This window comes from Caloenas nicobarica, chromosome 3 (genome assembly GCF_036013445.1).
Source record: "Caloenas nicobarica isolate bCalNic1 chromosome 3, bCalNic1.hap1, whole genome shotgun sequence".
In the NCBI taxonomy this organism is placed as follows: domain Eukaryota; kingdom Metazoa; phylum Chordata; class Aves; order Columbiformes; family Columbidae; genus Caloenas; species Caloenas nicobarica.
Window position 1 is genome coordinate 80716959 of NC_088247.1, and position 20581 is coordinate 80737539.

Consider the following 20581-nt stretch of genomic DNA (forward strand, 5'->3'; position numbering starts at 1 on the left):
CTGACTAGTAAAAAGGGACTCCTGTCAGCTCTTTACTGACTGTGACTTGTAATATTTTGCCAATATGCCTCACAAGTGATGTTGAAACAACTCTCTTTTTGTCTGGGGAACTGTTAAAAACTATGAATTAAAATTCCAGCTAAATTTTTCAGAAAGATCATTCTGTGCCTTAGTAAAATCTGTCCCTGGGTAGGACTAGGTTTTCATACTTTGCTATTGCCAGAAATTTGTTGTTTAGGATTGCCTTTACTGACAGATGTACAACTAATTTTTCCTCTTCTTGTTTGTGACTCATGGAGGTAGAGGACACATTGAATGCAAAATTAGTGATGTGATGTGAGTTATTGTTTAATAGCTCTCAGACATGTAAATAATAATTGGGAAGTAGGTGAAATCATGGTTCTACTATCTTACCCACCAAGCAGCAGTGTTTGGAATAGCAGCACACAGATGGAGGTGAATTCTTGTCTTCAACTGAACTGTCAAAGTTCTTATGGTATTGTGGAAAATTACCCTCTGTCAGATGCTTTTGCATATGCCACTAATGTTAAAAGGAAGAACTGCTCCTCTTGTGTGTGTATCCACCAATGGTTTAAGGAGATACACAACATGGCTTCTTGATAAAAGCTAGAAATTTCTCTAGCAGTGTCTGTGTAATGGTCGAATGCCAGAATGGAAGAACATCAACAGTTATATTTTATTTACTTTCAAAATATGTTCTGTTTTAGTTGCTGACAAATCATTATGAAAGATGCTGGAAGTATTATTGTTTGCCAGGTGGATGGGGTAACTTTGGTGCTGCCTCAGAAGAAGAACTTCATTTATCCAGAAAGTTGTTCTGGGGTATTTTTGATGCTTTATCTCAAAAGGTAATTCCTTTTTAATATTCATCTACTACTGTAAAAGCCTTTTCTTTATTCTGTCACTTTTACCCTGTGTTTATCAACACTGTATTACACATCTAAAAGGAAAAAATATGTGCTTTAGTGGATTTAAATCTTCCTCTTCTAGCTTTTGCTTTAATGTAGGTATACTGTTTTGTCTCCTCATTAGAAAAATATATATCTCATGAAGTAATTTTGAGGTGTATCTGTACAGGTCATCTACACTTCAGTGCCCTAAAAGCAAATTCAAGCATCTGCAGGTGACTGAAAGCTGCTTTTTGTACTTCACACACTGTCCTTCCCTAAATCAACAGCATAGTCCTTTGCTTAGTAGTTGTAGTTTCATCACCCTTGAGTCAATCCTATGTTAGACAAATGTGTGATAATAAACCTTGGTACATTTTAATTGTTCATTCTGTGAGTTTTTTAAATCAATCTGCTTGAAGTTTTATGAGTTTCGTTTCATAGCTAGGTATTTATAAATGCTATGCATATTGCTGTGCTACGTTCTCTTCCCAGACACCTGAAAAATGCCTGGTGTTGCTCCCAGTAAAGTCAATACTTTTCCCATTTACTTCAGCAAGAGCAAGACTTGATACTAGCTTTATCTATAGTGTATAACTTGCTTTGGGCAGCCCATTACCTTTATTTTCAGAACAAAAGTTCAGTTTCACGCTAAGAAAGCCATTCTGTTGCTGCCTGGTTTCACAGGTAGCTGTATCAGTTTCAGCAGTGATATTGATCGCTTCTGGGCGCTACTCACTTTCTGTCCCCTGTGTGTTCCACAGAAGTATGAACAAGAACTGTTTAAATTGGCTCTGCCTTGTTTGAGTGCAGTAGCAGGGGCCTTACCTCCAGACTATATGGAATCAAATTATGTCAATATGATGGAAAAACAGTCTTCAATGGATTCAGATGGGAACTTTAATCCTCAACCTGTTGATACATCAAAGTAAGGAATTACTTTGTTGCAGCTAGTTTGTTGTTGTTTGTTTTTAATTACAAATGTGTAAAAGAGGGTTGGAGTCTCTTTTTGTATGATGTGAAGTTACAGCTTTTATTATCTTCTGCACACTTATCTTCAAGATAAAATGGAGTCCTTAGCTTTCTAGTTTTGGAGTTTTTTAATGTATTTATTTTAAACCATATAAAGCAATAAATATCCAGTTATGTAACTAGTTTTTTGGTCAACCTAGAACATTTTTAATGCATTTTCAGGCTGAAGATAGAACTGTCCAAGTACCATTGTATGTCTTCTGTAAAGAAACAGCATGTTTTTAGGAGCAGAAAAAGTAGACTTGTCTACATCATCCCAGTCATTATTAGCATGTGCCAAGACACTAATTCCAGTGTATGTGAATGACAGTACATACAGAAAATGATGCTAGTCATGCATTCATATAATCTCTTTTTGCTATGAATAATGGGAAATTGAGCAGAAATATCCTCATTCTGTCTAGGCAGTCAGACTCTGACCATGATTTTTAAGTATATTAGCCAGACAAAACACATATCTGAATGGGATTTTTGTGCCCTGATTTTTGCCTACAGCCAGCGCCCCATTCTCCTTTGTCTAGAGTAGTCTTACAGCAGTGTGGTTATCCACTATAATGTGAAATATGCCACTTGTATACAGTTGCTTCAATTGCCTTTTTGAGCTTTCTGTCTGTATTAACATTCAGAACACAGAGTGCTGTCAGTAGATTGATACCTTTTTTATAGCATGCTTATACATGTATGCACACTGAAATTTTGTAGCAAAAGCCGTAATCTAGACTGGAATATAGAAATCACATAACTGGCCATTAAAACTCATTTGTCTAAGAGGTATTTAAGATATATGAAGATTTAACAACATTTAGTAAGGATATTATCTAATCAAAGACAACTTTATCTGTTGTCTTTTCAGAGGATAATTGTAGATAGCCAGAATGTATTTGAAAAACTCAGAAAATGTTACTTAACATTAACTAAATCATCAGTCATCTCATTGCCATAGGAATCTACAGTTCTGTGATGATTCAAGTCAAAAAAAGCACTACTTTTATCAGTGTCTCTTCCAGCCTGTACTATATTCTTTACCATGCAAGTCCTGCATCGCATTACAAGTCCTACACCTGTTTATATGAAGCTTTAGATAATTCGACCTTAGTGTAATTGTCAATTCCTTGCATTCCTGAAATTATTCAAAGTGTTATACTATTACTAGAGTTCCCCTTGAAATACATACTTCCAAACAATAAAAAAAATGATGACCATGCTGGATGAATATTTCTCACCTTTGCGTGGGGTTAGGCTCTTGAAAACTGTTACTCTGACATAAGTTTGGTTTGCATTTCTGCTTTTTCTCACCCTATGACTGAAGATTAAAAACCAGACTCTTCTACTTTGCAGTAGATGGCACTGTAACACTTTTACTGCCAAAATTCTTTATGTTAGGAGGAAAGATTTTGCTATTTTGTAAGCCATCAAGAAGCAATTATTGCCTCTCATTTGTAGGAATGTAGATGCAGTAAAATACTGATATTTGATAAATTATTTTTGGAAGAGGATTCTGTCTCTAGTGCTTGTTTTACAATTGAGGATAGCTGGTTTTCCTTTACTGCTTAAGAAATCTTAACTTCTGCACTGTCTTGTACACCTGTTGAAGGCTAGTGTATTTATTTGTGTTTGGTTTTTTTTTCAATTTGTAATAAGGATTTAAATATTTTTAATTTTTACTGGGGTTTTGGAAAATAAAGCCTCGAGCATATAACTTTTTCGGTTACCATAAGTTATAGTGCTTCAAGCATATAATAAAATTTATAGGAATATATAAAATAGATGATGTGTTTCAAAAAGGACTGTTAGGCTACTTAGTTTATAATGGACATGTACAGTAAATTACCACCCTATTTCTGAAGCTATGGGTTGTAGTTATATCTTTAATCTTAAGAAAGTGTATCTTAGTAATAGAAGTATGTGACAAAAAGTGTGAGTGCTTGGTATCACTGATTTTTTCCCTGCACTTGTGTGGGGAAGAAGTAGACTCTTGCAACAGCTGCAGTTCATTCATTGCTCATTAAATAACTTAGATTTTTTGTCTTGATTTAACTAGGGCTTGGAGCAAACTGTATGTGAGGAAACAGAACACAGTATGATGCTCTGAATGGATATGTGCACTACTAATTATTTGAAATTTTTCTTGAAAACAAAAGCATTCACATTTTAGCATATGTGATATAATGGCTATTTTTCTCTTCACTTTCAGCATTACAATCCCTGAAAAGCTAGAATATTTCATTAACAAATATGCAGAACACTCTCACGACAAATGGTCAATGGAAAAGGTAAAATCTATATTCCTGTTAAAGCAAAATCAGAATTTTATTTTAATCCATTTCTTTAAAAGAAATTTGCTCTGGATATGGTTATTTTTCATAATGCTACAAGTTGGTACGTAGGTAAGATATAAACCTGTATTTTCTTGAAATGCATTTGGGGGAAAATTCTGTGAGTGCACTTGAGTATTTCAAAATAGTGTTTCATCGTTTAATTATTTTTATTGTTGACCTTTGAGTAAATATACTTGCTAATTATTTAAGAGTTTTATTGGCTTCAAATTTCAATTTTTAACCAAAAAAACCTCTTTAGGGTTTTTATTCCTTTTTGTGTATCCAGCATGAAAATGGTTCCTCAGCTGTAGCACAGTATTCTGCTCTGTAGAAATATTCAAAAGAAAAATGTATTTAAATGACAGCTTTCTGTAATCATTAATTTTCAAAAAGATGGCATGCTACGTAATACATTTCATTATGTGTAGGTAATATAAATGTTGGTTGAGAAAATGTAGAGAAAATTGCAGAAGGGAATCTGCAGAAACATTGTTCATTTCCTTTGTACCACAAAACCAGGATTTGTCATAATTTTTTTGCTTTTCCTCATTTTTCCCTCTACTATTACTGTTTTCAGTTTGCCAATGGATGGACATATGGTGAAACATATTCTGAATCTGCAAAAGTGCAACCATTAATGAAACAATATAAGTTACTATCTGAAAAGGTAAGGCATTTGTTCATTCTTGATACAGGGTGACTGAAAGATTGCTTTATTCACTCTGAAAATATCACCTTGTGTTTACAGCACTTCTTAAAAATTTATTTAGAGTACGTCAGCTAATGTGTATAATGTTGCCTTCCTCAAAATCTCAAAAAGAGATGGAAAGGGTTTATTTGCCAATAAATAGGCCACTCAACCTATTGTCTCTCGTGGTGGAATTTACATGACATATGTTATGGTGAAACTGAAGTGTCATATTGCCAGTATATTATTTACAGTAAGGTCATACAGGAATGCCTACTTGCTTAGTGAAGAGTTAGGTTTAGGCTTTTTCAGTTCTGCAGCAGAGGGCTACCAAGATGATCAGAAGGCTGGAGAAGCTAATAAATGAAGCAAGGCTGAAGGAACTGGATTTGTTCAGCTTGAAAAAGAGAAAGCTGACAGGGATATAATCTGTTTCCCAGTACCTAAATGCTAGTCATAGAGAAGATGGATGTGTTCTTTTCATGGGGATGCACAGTGACAGGACAAGAGGAAAGGGGTCTAAGTTGATCCAGCAGAAATGCCTTCTGGAAATCCTTGAGAACTTAAATCTTGGAATAGGTTGTCCAAAGAAGCGGTGAAATCAGCTGCACTGCAAATGTTCAAGGCATGACATGGCAAGCCCTAGATAACCTGATCCTGATAACTGTTGACAACCCAATTAGGTTAGCTTATCTGACCTCAACAGAGGATTGAGCCAGATGATGTCCAGAGGTCCATTCCAACATAGACTTTTTTAATGATTCTATGATTATGTTTTTTTTGTTTCATGTAGCAGACAAAACACTGCATTACTCCTGATAATGACTGCTCCACCTTTGAGTTCATATCTGAGCATACCATTAACACACTTATTCCTGTGATCTTCAGCTTCCTGCAAGGCCAGAATTCTTCTACCCACCTCTGAAATGATAAACAAACTTTTTTAATATCTTGTATATGGTGTATTTGCTTCTTTGCAGCATCCCTTGGCCATAGAGGCTGATTTCAGTATATTTCTTTGCATGTCAGTATAATCAGGCAAAAACCCGAGTTATTTTTTGGTCTGTACAGCTACATAATAAACAAGGCAATTATTGCATGTGTGTTCTTCTAGGAAAAAGAAATTTATCGATGGCCAATCAAAGAATCACTGAAAACTATGCTGGCATGGGGATGGCGAATTGAAAGAACACGGGAGGGAGATTCCATGGCACTGTATAACCGGACACGTCGCATATCTCAAACAAGTCAAGTGAGCCATTTTATTAAAAACTTATTTTAAAAAAAGGCATGCAAAATCTGCTCTCCAATATTATATTTTAGAAGTGATGAAATAAACCCATAGTATAAAAATATGTGAAAATATTTTTCACAAGCAATTGCACAACTCTGAAGATTGGTATGGATTTCTATTCACTGAAGCTGGAACTTCTTTTCATTGTTCCAAAGTAATATGTTAATAAATATTTTTCAAAAAGCTGAACAAAACTGAAATAGGAAGGTATTTGTTCACTTGATTAAAAATTAGCTACCTTATTTAGGGGACTTGTTTATATTAGTAGGTGATTATGCATTAATAGTGAGTATTAATAAGATTTTAGTCTGCTATTTTTTTTTTAATTTGGTGGCTATGGATGCCTTTAAGCTTGTAAAGAAATAAATAAAGCTATATATATACATTTTACTTATTTTTTAAGGAGCATTAATAGAAACATCAATGTTAATGCAGCATGAAGTTTACATCTATAGACAGCCAAAATTCTGAAAATGTTAGATTTTTTTTTTTTCCTTTAAAATAGCTTTCTTAAAATGCTCTAAGGATAAAATGGAAAAATACTGACACTATGTTCTCTTAGAGCTGTATATACATTGCAATTAAACTGGGGAGGGGAGATCTTTCTCTCTGATTCACACAGGCGCCCATGGAGCAAAACCAACCAGGGAAATAAAATAAAAGGCAAAAATCTTTCCCTCTTCTCTCCACTCAACTCTGCACTATTTACACGTGTGAGTGGTGATACACCTGTGAAAAATGAGCAGTTGAACCTGCCTCTGCACTATCTATAGACACTAGAATGAGTGTATCAAGTGATTTGATTTAGCACTTGGGCTAAACTACACACTATAGTTTGTACACTATAATTGCCTTCCAAAAGTCTTGACTTCCAAATTTACTGACTTTTGGGTGTTTATATACCAGCCCCAAAACTATACTGACAGAGATATTCATATATACTTTAAGCATAAGGAACTCATTACAATGAATAGCTTTACAGTTGAGATTCAAATTACATCTACGTATAAAAACAGCTTTTGTAGCTGTTACAGTCTTCCCTTACTATAATGAAATTACTTTTATAGAGGACTTTCTGAAGCCTAAGATATTTCTATAATTCAGAGTCCACTATCGTATTAATACTCATCCTCTGTTTAAAATGTGTTGTGCTGTCATCACACACGCACACAAAATAGTGTTTTGCTTTGTTTATCTGAGAAATTTTAAGTATTTTTTATCATTATCTTCATGTTAATGTAACGATGTTTGCATTACTTGCTTTAAAAACCAATACTTTATCAGTGTTTATTTACTCTGTGGTGCTTGTACGTTCTTTGTGTTATTCTCTATTAAAAATGCCTGCCTTTTGAAATTAGGCCTTTGAACTTCTAGGCGTTGTACATTCTCGTATACATGCATATGAAAATAATATCAGACATAGGAACAAAATTCTGGATGCTGTTCTTTCTAGAGGGAGAGGTACCTGTGGGGAACTTGAGTTTATGTGTTTCAGCAGAATCCACAGAGGAAAGCCCAGCAATGCCCCTTTTCTAGCCGCATTTCTTGCATCAGTGGCTTACCATCCAGGGAATCTCCATCATTGTTTCCTCTTCTTCGAACATTTCTGTCAATGTAATGAGCATACATGTGACAAATTTAGGCAGTAGAAAGAATGACAAAATAGCGATATTATCTGAGTGGGGAGGAGGGACAGAAGGAAGAAGATATGTATTTAGTCGATTCTATTCCTACATGTAGAAATGTTGAAAAGCCAAATTCAAAGTTTGATGTTTGCCTGAATTTACATTCAACTAGCCTGTCTGAGTTAAAATCTTAAATGAGTTCTTGGGAAATTTGCATTTGAATGAGGGGGGTTTACGTCTAATAGCTGTCTGACTTTCGGGAGAAAATATCTAGACCTTTGCCTAAATCTCACTTAAGTTTACCATCCTTGATGAATTTTCAGTTGGGCTACATAGGATGCTTTTGGTCTCTAGAGATATGCAAGTGAATTTTCCTTAAGTTCTTTCATTATGTTCAGTATCTTGTTAACTCCTTCCTATCAAATGCTTGTGTAACTCCACTGTTTTGCATGTTTGTCATTCAGATCTCTGTAGATACAGCCCATGGTTACACTCCTCGAGCAATTGACATGAGCAATGTCACCCTCTCCAGAGACTTACATGTAAGTCACAAACACTTAATATGCCTACCCTTGTTTTACATTTTTTTTTCTTTTCTGCTAGTTTATTTTTAAAAAATTAGTGCCTTATGTTACTTTCTTTGACTTTCATTGACATGCTTTTTTAAAAACTTTTTGTTGTTGTTGTTAGTCTTTTTCATCATTGCTCTTTGATTCTCTGTTGCTTTAAAAAACGTGGTTCATGTTGAAAAGCTCTGAAGTTTATTTTAGTGCCGGCTCTCTTTGTGAACATCTGTTGTTTTAAAGGGAATCCTCTTTAGAAGAGCTTGAAGGATCAGCTTTTTTTCTGTTTATAATTCATTTCTCCACCATCTTCCCAAAACATTTTGGCATTGCTCTTTTTTCTAAACTGCAGAAATAAGAATCAGGATCCATTATTACAACAAACATTGTGAGAATAGAGAACGAACAGGTTGGGGGTAGGATTTTGACAGATCTGTCAGTAGATTGCTGTTATTGAGAACAATATCCTTCATTTGATGTGTTTCTGCCTTTATAAAGTTGGTGTTTGATGGAGTATGGTGCTAGTTTTTACAGCCTACTAATTTACTGTGAGTATGGTTACAATGTTATGTAGACATACACTAGATAGTTTTAATTAGTTAGCACGAGTCTTTGTACCAGTCTAGTGATGGCAACACAGCTTTCAAAGCTGGCTACAGAAAACTCCTCAAACACAGGGATAAGTTTGTCCATACTGAGCTCTGTCCGAGTTCAGTGGAACAACAGCAGTAGTGAATTGCTAACTGTACAGTATGTCCTGTACTGTTCATCTGATCAGATTCTCTAGTGGATTTCCCCTCCTTGACTCCTGTCTTGTAGTTTTCAGTTTTATATTTCTAACCATTGTAGATTGCTGATGAGCTTTACAGTTATCAGAATTTGCTGCCAATTAACCATCATACTTGAGTTAAAACATGCAGTAGATTGCTGATCATCCAAGAGAATTAATAAAATGGATAACTGAATAACACTATGATCGTTACACTCTTATCTTAATCTGATGGAACAGCTTATTATAATCATATCATTTAACACTTGTATAGACTGTGTGTAGTTGAAAGACTATGCAGACTTTGTTTAATGCTCATGAGACAACTCTTGATGTAAACATCGTCATAATATTATGGTGCAGTAGACCAAACCCAGAGAAAAGTAACCAGCTTGTCACAAAACAGTAAAGAAATGGCTTTAGAACTTCTGTTACTCCCTTGGTTACTATTTTATGCTCTACCCTCTAACAATTGTCATTAATTTTATTTCCTTTGTAGCCCTCAGCTATGAAGCAGAGCTGCTTGGCTTTATGATTCATTTGTGTCCTTAATTATGAAAATAAATCTTCTTTGAAAGCAGCTTCAAAAGCTGTTATTTGAAAACTAAGCAAATTTAATTAAAATGCAATTTCAGGTATTAATTGTCCTGATACTGTCACTCAGGAAATATCTAAATATGTTAGCTGTTAATGAGATCTGAGTTTTAAAAAGGAACTTTACAGAAAGTTGAACTTTTAAAAAATGTTTATTATCTTTAAACTTGAAGTTCAGGGTTAGCTTCTTCAACCTTTTCTTAAATTGCTGGGAACAGTTAGTTGTTATGAACAAAGTTGTTTGTTGGTTCGTTTTTAACCAGTACATAAGAATTGGTACTATTTAATGTTAACATCATCCTGTGCATGTGCTGTGCTAGCAGGGATCATGGCTATGTCTAAAACTCTAAGTCTGGGAAATACTTGTCCTTTCGGTCTTAAGTGGTCAGCTGGTTACATCCTGGCTCCATGAGTAGCTAGGTCTTGCTCTGAGACCACCTTTATAGCACCCTGCTTTCCAAGGAAAGAAAACCCAGACTACACTACATTCTTCCAAGTTTCTAATCAGGATTATCAAAACACCAGGAGCAGTTAATTCTTGACAGAAGCCGTCTACCATACAGGAGAGACATGTATAATAATGTATCCACTGCAGAAAAGTTTATGAAGCTAATTGTCCTATAGACAAGCAAGATAAGGCCAGAAAGTTTCAAGTTGTTATCTGATTGGTATTCAGAAATACTAGTTACTCAAAACCCTTATTGAAGATGAAAAGAATGCTTCTGGAGATCCACAAAAGAAGTGAAAAGGGAAATCTACAGAAAATTCCACCACTGCATACAACTAGAGGGTATACAATAGGAAGGACAGGAGAGGTGTGTTTAAAAAGTTGAAATAGTAGTTCCTACTAGTTAGAGACTGGAGAGCTTGTCTGTCTTTTGCTTTGTTTGACATCTAGCTTCTAGTTTACCAGTCTGAAAGAGGTTGTTTTATAGGAAGAATTTACTTATCTGTTGTGCACATTGGGGGAGAATTTCATGCTCAATAAAAAACTGTGGCTGCATTTATGGAGACCCTGGTAAAATGGTTGGTGCTGTGAACAGGGTGCTCACACAAATGAGTATCCAACTTGACCAGGCTATAGCCATGCATTTATAGTCTGTCTGCTCAGCCAGCTGGAACAATCTAGATTCAATTCTCAGGCTTCCTGTTCTTTGTTTCCCTTACCAGGGCCTTCAGGGAGTTCTTGCTGGCATTGTTTTGAGAATCAGGTCCCTGTCTGACACCCCAGTACTCATTCGAGACTATACTCTTCTTTGTGGTTCCTCCTGGTTTTTATTAATGGTCTTCTGTTCAGCACCAGCTTCCTAATTCCTATAGGTATACCCAGCCTACCCAAATTCTATATCATAAGTTTTCAATAAAAATTCTTGTTTTCAGTGAACCATTACAGTGTAACTGTATTGAACCTCTCAGAGAACAAGAATTATTATTTAATATCAACCAGGAAATTGTCCTTCTTGAGGGTTAACCATTGCAAGACATATCACTAAGCTCTCCATTTTCCTAAGGCTATGGCTGAGATGATGGCTGAAAACTACCATAACATATGGGCAAAGAAAAAGAAAATGGAGCTTGAAGCAAAAGGTAATGTTAACTATAGGTATTTACAGTATTTTAAGTTCTCCATAATTAGCTTAGGTCATGTATTTGAGAATACAGATTGAAAAATATTTTTAAAAAGGAACAGCACATTTAAATTAACAAGGAAGAAATAGCAAAGTGTCTATTCTTAATTACATATTTTCTGATCTGTGGTGCCTGGAAGTTTTTATAGTACTGAATGTAGCAGTTCCTGTTGAAGAAGTTTTTATGAAGATACTTATATTAATGATAGCAACTTTGTTTTCCTGCCAAATTAACTATCTACATTCAGAGAGATATCAATACATCAGCTATCAGTAAGCAATATAAATGCAGTTTATTCTGTTTACTTCTCTGTTTTGGCAGCATTCTTTTGCTCAGATACAACAGTTGTCTGAACCACATTTGAATATTCTACTCTAGTTTTCTGTCTTTAATTTATTACTATAAAGCAGAACTGTATATTTTTAGATATGTGTATATGTTGCTAAATTCCATTAACCCTTTTTGCTGACATCAGAATGTTTAAAAGCAGGACTCTGATTGTTTATGTTTACATATTTGTTTATATGGTTTTTTAAAATGAAATGATGTGTTACTTATTGAAAGATTTTCAGTTTCATTAAATGAAGTTGTAATTATAATAAATATTCATAACAGTTAAGCACTTCTTTATTTTTTAAGAGTTTTTGCAGTAGGTTCAACATATTTACCTGGTACTTGCAGCAACTTGATTATGTTAGAAGTACATTCACAGCCATGTCTAAAGTTTCTGTCTGAACATTTTTTAGGTTTGTCTAACAAAAAAAGTACATTGTTGTTTCAGAATATATTTTACTGTAACATGCTATGTATTATTATGACAGTACCTTTATATACCAGGGCTTACCATGTCAACAGATAATGCTCTAACTGCTTTTTAATTCTCTTGATGTTCCATAGTAGGGGGAGGCAACCATCCTCTTCTTGTTCCTTATGATACACTCACAGCCAAAGAAAAAGCCAAAGACAGAGAAAAAGCACAGGATATTCTGAAATTTCTACAGATCAATGGATATGTTGTCTCCAGGTAATTCTCTGTTCAGTATTAGTGTCACAGAAGGTTTCTAATACTACTCCTCACTAGCCTTTTTTTTAAAATTTATTTTTAAAAATTTTTTCTTAAAAGAAAAATCCACAATCATTTTTAGGTTTTAGTACCTGGGGGTAAGGATGAGCTCCTTCATGTGGAACACTGTAAGGAGGAAATGGATTGTGGAGTTAGTAGCAGGGTTTTTGGAAGGCACAAGCAGAGTTCTGCAGAATCTCTGGGTGTCTTCTTCCTCTCCTCTCAACACTGCAGCATGCTTTTTCTTCATGGCATGTATACATACATCCAACTGCTAGTAAACTCTTCATTACAGGTCAGGCACGTGGACCTCTCTATTGGAATTTCTAGGCAATTGCTTTGAAAAGACAGTTCTAATTCTAAAATCTACTACCCATTTTTTCAACTGAGTTAATTTGTAGTGTTGTTAAAATATTTTAAAAGTGAAATGTTTTAAAAAAATTTTAAACAATCCACAGTGTAAATGCAATAATAATGAATAAATGTAGTCATCAACAGAACATTTGTAATTCAATACATATGCATGCTATTCTCTCCAGAATAACATGTAGAATTCCTGTTGATTTTATTATGACATGTTTACCTACTAAATGCAGTGTGAATAAAATTTTAATTAAATTGGAAGCTTGTCTGCCTCATCAGTGTGGCTGAAAGCATATCTGAGGTTCCTATGACTCGAACTTTAGTAAGTGAATGAAACAGTCACAGAGATGGATTTAAGTAATCACTGTGAATTAATTAGCCTAGCATATCTATTTAAAATCTGCCTCCTTCCTTTCTTTTGTATCACATATGGAATTCATCCCATTTATAGAGTCCCGTACCTAATCTAATAATTCTAGGTAAAATCTTTCAGGGTAGCTGGAATAATTCAATTTACTTCCCTTCAGTGGAGTAGGATGTACAAAGAAGGATGTCAATCAGCAAAGATTTCTTTTCTCATCCCCTGTCAAAATGACAAAAGACTCCTCAGCTGTATTCAAGGTTACAAATTCCTTTTTGACTAATCCTTTTTTATTTCTGTCTAACTTAAACAGAAGTGTAAAGTGGCCTTTGGTTTTTGGAGCAGTGGAAGGCTAAGAGGGATGGTAAAATAATTGTTAAGTTGGACACTCATCATCTAGTAAAGAGTTCCTGCTGCACCTGCATCCACCTGTGCTAGTCAAATGCAGGTCTTTCTATCAAGTTCAACTCAATATACCTGCTGCCCCTGTGACCACTGTGCTGTCTACACAAGTGTCTGATTCATGTTTTCCTTTGGTCTGCTTACCATTTGACTTTCTTCCATATATGCCTTGCACACATTTCTTTCCAGTCTTTTATTTGACAGTGACCATTCTAGCCTAGCGCACCCTCATGCACACTGGCTTTAGGGAAGATACGAACACTTGCCCCCTGCCAAGCATGTGGCACTTGGGCATATGTGGCCTGTGACCCACAGTCCTGTTCTGGCTGCTGGCGCTGAGCCCCTCACTTGCCTTACTGACATTGCCTCCTCACATCAGCTGTTTTTTTGGGACACACAGCATTCCCAGCCCAGTGACTGGCAACTGGGATTCCCGCTTGCTCCAGTTGGAGATGCCACAGAGCAGGGGTGCCTTACCCTCGTGAAGGTCTGACTCCAGTTGCTAGCATCTAATCCACTCATGCCAGTCCCCTGCAGTAGCTGGCACTCTGGGGTCAAAGTCTGTAGGGCCCATAGAGACATTCCCAAAAGCTATGGCCTCTCCAACTACTGATGCAGAGACCCTCATTCTCTCCTGTTGCTGGCACCACAGGCCTGGGGGCACCTACATCCCAAGTCTTACTCCAGTTGCTGGAGATCATGCTGATCTTGCTAGTAGCTGGCACTTACTCCTCACAGCACACACATACACATGGGATAGTGAGTGAGTTTACACAGATAGTTAAGCAAGGGTTTAATAAGAAGATAGGACTCTAGAGATGAGGTGCAGGGCTCAGTCAGACAACCGTGTTGACAAGCCACAGTTGACATGTGACTGGCCCTTTATATCTCTTCTTGTCTTTTCTCCACTTCCTTGATCCTCCTGCCCTGCACATACCATCATTAGTTTGTGGAGTTCCACTGACCTGCCTCGGATATTCAGAATGCTCATGTTCTTCACCTCCCTTCCTCTCAGGAGTTAGAAAATCCAGGCGGCCCTCTCCAAAGCTGTGCCTAAAGTTTCTTAATGGCCCATTAATTACTGGAGACTTTTGGTCTCCAGCATTGTCTCCTTTATCCCTTGTCTAGCAGATTTGTGTCTCTGCGCATTCTTGTTTATGGCTTCCTTCTTATTACCCCTTTTGCATTGAGACGATCCTTGATCAGATAATCTTAATGAAGCAGACACTATTGTACCATTACAAGTATCAGCTGACAAAGCCGTTTGAGTTTCAGAATGTCTTTTTCTGAAACTGAACCCTACTATCAGCAATGTTCTCATTTAAAGCAGAAATGTGCACTACACAGGCAGTTGTATTCAGTAGATATACTCTTTTGACTTGCAAAAGAACTGAGTATTTAGTGATTCTGATAGTGGGGTGACTGACTCCCTTGTTGGTTAAGCAGAGCTTCTGCATGTGCTGTCATGATCCTGCAGAACCAAGGCTTATGTCATTGCCAGCTTGTTCTTAGCAGACATCAGCCCATTTCATGGAACCAGTCTCTGCAGATTCATACTTTTTGAAAGAAGGTATGCTTTTCATATCAGACTAGTAACTATGATGGAACATACTGGAAAAGGTAAACTGCAATTCCATCACTTTGTTTTGATTTTCCCCTGACAAACGCTAGGTAGCTATTCAAAGTTCTTGCATTACAAACAGATTTTTCGGGAAAAGCCATGATGAAGGAGACTAGATTTACTTCTCGACTGTTTAAATCAAAGCATTTTAGCAGTTTCAAAACTCCCTCACTCAATAATCAATCCCTGGAGGGAAATATGAGATATCATGCCTTACAAGTAAGGGAAAGAAATTACAATGATACTGGATTAATCTGATTGACTAGTCTCATTTTTCTTTAAACTTCTGCTGGGAAGTCTGAGTTTTATCTTAACAAATTGCTCAAAACCTGAATAATCATAAGAGTACTGTTTACTTCAAATACAGAACAGTTCTTATGTTAATACGCAGTTAATTATTACTAGAGAAAATGGCATCAGACTGCATGGAGAAGTAAGACTGCTTTGAGTCCTTCTGCATGTGTGAAAATGGATTTGCTTCTTTTTACAGAGGACTTAAGGACCTGGAATTAGACACACCTTCCATTGAGAAACGCTTTGCTTACAGTTTCCTTCAGCAACTTATAAGATACGTGGATGAAGCACATCAGTACATTTTGGAGTTTGGTATAGTACTCCTTGTGCATTTTCATAAGAATTATTAACCAAGATGTTTGATTTTATAAAAACAGTTAGAAATTTTTTTTTAAATGACAAATTCTTGGACTATGAGTTTTCCCTCTAGTTTGCTGTAGTCGATGAAGATGATGAATTTTGGAAAGTCGTGTAGTTCACATATTAATTCCATTTTCCCATGTTCACTCATCAGATGAAAAACATTCAGCCCAAATTTATAATGATTTTCATTCTTTGAAAAATAAAACTAGCTGCTGCCTTGTATTTATGCACAAATTGATAATCTCTCACATGTGCACATTAATAATCCCTTTTTCACAGAGCAAATTAAACCAGTCATTTGTAGCATTCTGAAAGTTTCTCTGGAGGAGGAAGTTGAATAGAGAAAACTCTAACAAACTCCCACAATGGCAATGTTCTTTCACAGACACCCAGCATGTGTTTCATCAACAGTGCTATGAAGGAAAGGATTTAACTTGATCTGCTTTCATTAAAGATAAAAAAAATATTAAAAGTTTGGTGACCCAAGTCAGCTTCTTACACGAGCAGTAAAAGCTAAAAAACCTGGCCAGATGCAGCTTCTGTGTGACCATGTGAGTTGCAATGCTGCATAACATAGACCGGGCCTCGTGTGTAGGCATAGGTGCTGTAATTAACAATACTAATGGCAGGAACAGCAGCGAGATTGAATAAATCAATGCTCATCCAAAAGTCTATCTAGTTTTAAAGTGGAAATTATCAAATTTTGAATTATTATGTGCCATGGTTACTTACAGCAGCAAAAGTCTGCCCTTGATAACTCATTGGGTTACTTCTGCTGCTAATGCCTGATTACCATGGCTTCATTCTACTTAATTATATAGATTTGGTATAACTGCAAGAATGATAATGAATTAATACTGAAACACTAGAAACACCAGTGGAACAAATATCGTTCATGACCCTCAATGGATTTGTAAAAAGAAGATAATATATAAAGGATAAATCATCTGTGAGCTGTACCAGATTATGTGTGTAGAGTGTATTTGATTGTTGTAGTAATGGGGAAAGGGAAGCAATTTTACTTTCATTTGGGTAGTTCTAACCATTAATTTTGTTCTCTAGACAAGTCCACAAATAAGTAGTAAAAATTTGGCAAATCTCTTTCTCCTGGGAACAACTAGAGAAAGATGTTCCATTAGAATCTGAGTTCAGGCTTTGAAATTGTTACCAATAACTAGAAAAATACAAACATAGGAATAGATTTTCATCTCACAAAAATATGCATGTCTCTTTGGACTATGAGATGTCTACAGTCTCATGAAGATAAGGACAATTTTTCTTTACATATTTTATTTGCTGTAACTTTTCTTCTCATGAGGTAGTCATAAAATGCCACTTTAACGATTGGATATACTGTTTGTGGTATCTTAAATCTACATCTAAAGATGACTAATATTATTTGTTTATAGTGTACGCTTTCTAAGAAAAATACAGAGTAGACTGTAATTAAGATATATGACAGGGAGCTTAATTTTCTTTTCTCTGCAGATGGTGGCAGCAGAGGCAAAGGAGAGCACTTCCCATATGAACAAGAAATCAAGTTTTTTGCCAAAGTACAGTATATGTTTTCTTTTTCTTTGTCAATGTAGTAAGTAGTTGAAGTGAGAAAATAGTGAACATGAGATTATTGTTGTTATAGTTACACTTTCTGTGTTAAATTCATTATTTTATTAATTTAAAACTGTAGTAATAAAAATAGCTTGAAAATCGTGTAGGATGAAGTATAGATGTGAAAAAATTACAAGACTATATTCTTATTAATTTCCTTGCTCCAGGATACGTAATTTCTCATATGCTGTTCATAACGTCTGTACATTTTCTGTTTACTTAGTCTAATTCTGAAGACTTTTCTCTTTTACAATCTTCAGGCAGGTAAATGTGAGCAGTAGTTATTGGAATTAACCCAGCTATGTATCTGTCAGTGTCACCTTCCTTATTTTTTGTTTTAAAACCATGCTGACATCTGCCTCACAGAATCACAGAATGGCTGAGGTTGGAAGGGCTCTCTGGAGGTCGTCTGGTCTAACTTCATGGCTCAAGCAGTGTCACCCAGAGCAGGTTTCCCGGGACCATGTCCTGATGGCTTTTGAATATCTCCAAGGTTGGAGACTCTGCAGTCTCTCTGGGCAACCTGTGCCAGTGCTCAGTCACCCTCATAGTAAAAAAGTGTTTCTTGATGGTCACAAGGGATCTACTGTGTTTCAGTTTGTGCCCATTGCCTCTGGTCCTGTCACAGGGCCCATTTGAAAAGAGCCTGGCTCCATCCCTTCAGATATTTATACACATTGGTGAGATCACAGAATCACACAGAATCACAGAATGTTAGGGATTGGAAGGAACCTCAAAAGATCATCTAGTCCACTCCCTCTGCCAGAGCAGGAACACTTAGGTGAGGTTACACAGGAAGGCGTCCAGGCGGGTTTTGAATATCTCCAGAGAAGAAGACTCCACAACCTCCCTGGGCAGCTTGTTCCAGTGTTCCGTCACCCTGACTGAGAAGAAGTTTCTTCTCAAATTTAAGTGGAACCTCTTGTGTTCCAGCTTGAACCCATTACCCCTTGTCTTACCGTTGGTTGTCACCGAGAAGAGCCTGGCTCCATCCTCGTGACACCCACCGTTTATATATTTATAAACATTGATGAGGTCACCCCTCAGTCTCCTCTTTTCCAAGCTAAAGAGACCCAGCTCCCTCAGCCTTTCCTCATAAGGGAGATGCTCCACTCCATCATCTTTGTGGCCCTGCGCTGGACTCTCTCCAGCAGTTCCCGTCCTTCTTGAACTGAGGGGCCCAGAACTGGACACAATATTCCAGATGAGGTCTCACCAGGGCAGAGTAGAGGGGGAGGAGAACCTCTCTCGACCTACTAACCACCCCCCTTCTAATACACCCCAGGATGCCATTGGCCTTCTTGGCCACAAGGGCACAGTGCTGGCTCATGGTCATCCTGCTGTCCACCAGGACCCCCAGGTCCCTTTCTCCTACACTGCTCTCTAATAGGTCATTCCCCAACCTATACTGGAACCTGGGGTTGTTCCTGCCCAGATGCAAGACTCTACATTTTCCCTTGTTATATTTCATTAAATTTTTCCCTGCCCAACTCTCTAGCCTGTCCAGGTCTCACTGGATGGCAGCACAGCCTTCTGGCATGTCAGCCACTCCTCCCAGTTTGGTGTCATCAGCAAATTTGCTGATAGTACACTCAATTCCCTCATCCAAGTCGTTGATGAATATATTGAATAATACTGACCCCAGTACTGACCCTTGAGGCACTCCACTAGATACAGGCCTCCAACCAGACTCCGCCCCATTGACCACGACTCTCTGGCTTCTTTCCTTCAGCCAGTTTGCGGTCCACCTCACTACCCGATCATCCAGTCCACACTTCCTCAGTTTAGCCGTGAGGATGCTGTGGGAGACTGTGTCAAATGCTTTGAAGTCAAGGTAGACCACATCCACCGCTCTGCCATCATCAATCTACCTTGTTATGTCTTCATAAAAGGCTATGAGGTTGGTCAAGCACGACTTTCCCTTGGTGAAGCCATGTTGACTGTCCCTGATGACCCTCTTATCCTTGATATGTCTTAAGATGGCACCAAGGATAAGGTGTTCCATCACTTTCCCAGGGATCCTCCCTGAACCTTCTCTTCTGCAGGCAAGAGAGTCCCAGCTCCCTCAATCTCTCCTCATTTGAAAGATCCTGTAGTGTCTTAATCATCTTTGTGGCCCTTCACTGGACTCTCTAGTATGTCCATGTTTCTCTTGTGCTTGGGAGCCCAAAACCAGACACAGCACTTCAGATGTAGCCTCACCAGTGCTGAGTAGGGAGGAAGAATCACCTTCCTGGACCTGCTGGCAACACTAACCCAGGATGCTCTTTGCCACCTTTGCAGTGAGGGTGCATTGGTGGCTCATGGTCAGTTTGCTGTCCACTGAGACTCCCTGGTCCTCCTCTGCAAAGCTTCTTTCCAGCTGGCCAGCCCTCAGTGTGTACTGGTGCTTAGGGTTTTCCCTTCACAGGTGCAGGACTTTGCACTTCCCCTTGCTGCAAATCATGAGATTCCTGTCAGCCCAGGTCTCCTTTTTTTTTTTTTTTTTTAAAAACATGAATTAAGAAAATCTGCCTAGGCCTTTTGCATGTAAAAGCTTATATGGTGTTTTCATATTCAAAGTGCCTTTTGAATTCATTAGTAAATAAACAAAGGCAGCTGTTTGCAGCATTTTCTAACCCTGATACTCTTGCAGTAAATTGTAATCTCAATACCCTGAAGTTCTTCCATGTGGTACTACTTACCAAGGTCATTGACTCAGAAGGTGGCATTTCACCTTCTTTTGAACCATGCTCCAAAAAGGAAGCTGTTTCAGATTTTCTTATTGGCTGTTTATTTTGGATCTCCTCCTGGCTGACACCTGCAGTGGACACTGAGTAATGAAGTAGATACGAACATTTCTGCGGACAAGCCCTTGAGTGAGGATGTTTTGGGAATTCTATTTGATAGCGTCTATAATTAAGTGCCATTAGTGCGCTGACAGTTGTAGGTGAATTTTTCTTAAACTGACGGTAAAAGGCATAAACAGCGATATTTCTGTCTGGATATGTGGTACAGGAAAAGTCTTAAATTGTGAGATAAAATGAAATTATACTTTCTGGTTTTAGTGTTCCTACAAAACCCACAGGTCACGTCTGCTGCCTTTC

At 37.2% G+C, this 20581-nt stretch overlaps 1 protein-coding gene across 1 annotated transcript in view; it reads left to right on the forward strand.

Annotated features, from left to right (window-relative positions):
- RYR2 (ryanodine receptor 2) overlaps window positions 1-20581 on the forward strand; it is a 364098-nt gene that overhangs the window by 249801 nt on the left and 93716 nt on the right. The window contains exons 54-63 of the mRNA XM_065631500.1: window positions 729-869; window positions 1673-1836; window positions 4135-4213; window positions 4836-4925; window positions 6061-6198; window positions 8330-8407; window positions 11303-11378; window positions 12318-12444; window positions 15721-15836; window positions 17376-17440. Coding sequence (XP_065487572.1) covers window positions 729-869; window positions 1673-1836; window positions 4135-4213; window positions 4836-4925; window positions 6061-6198; window positions 8330-8407; window positions 11303-11378; window positions 12318-12444; window positions 15721-15836; window positions 17376-17440 — 1074 coding nt within the window. The remainder of the gene's footprint in view (window positions 1-728; window positions 870-1672; window positions 1837-4134; window positions 4214-4835; window positions 4926-6060; window positions 6199-8329; window positions 8408-11302; window positions 11379-12317; window positions 12445-15720; window positions 15837-17375; window positions 17441-20581) is intronic.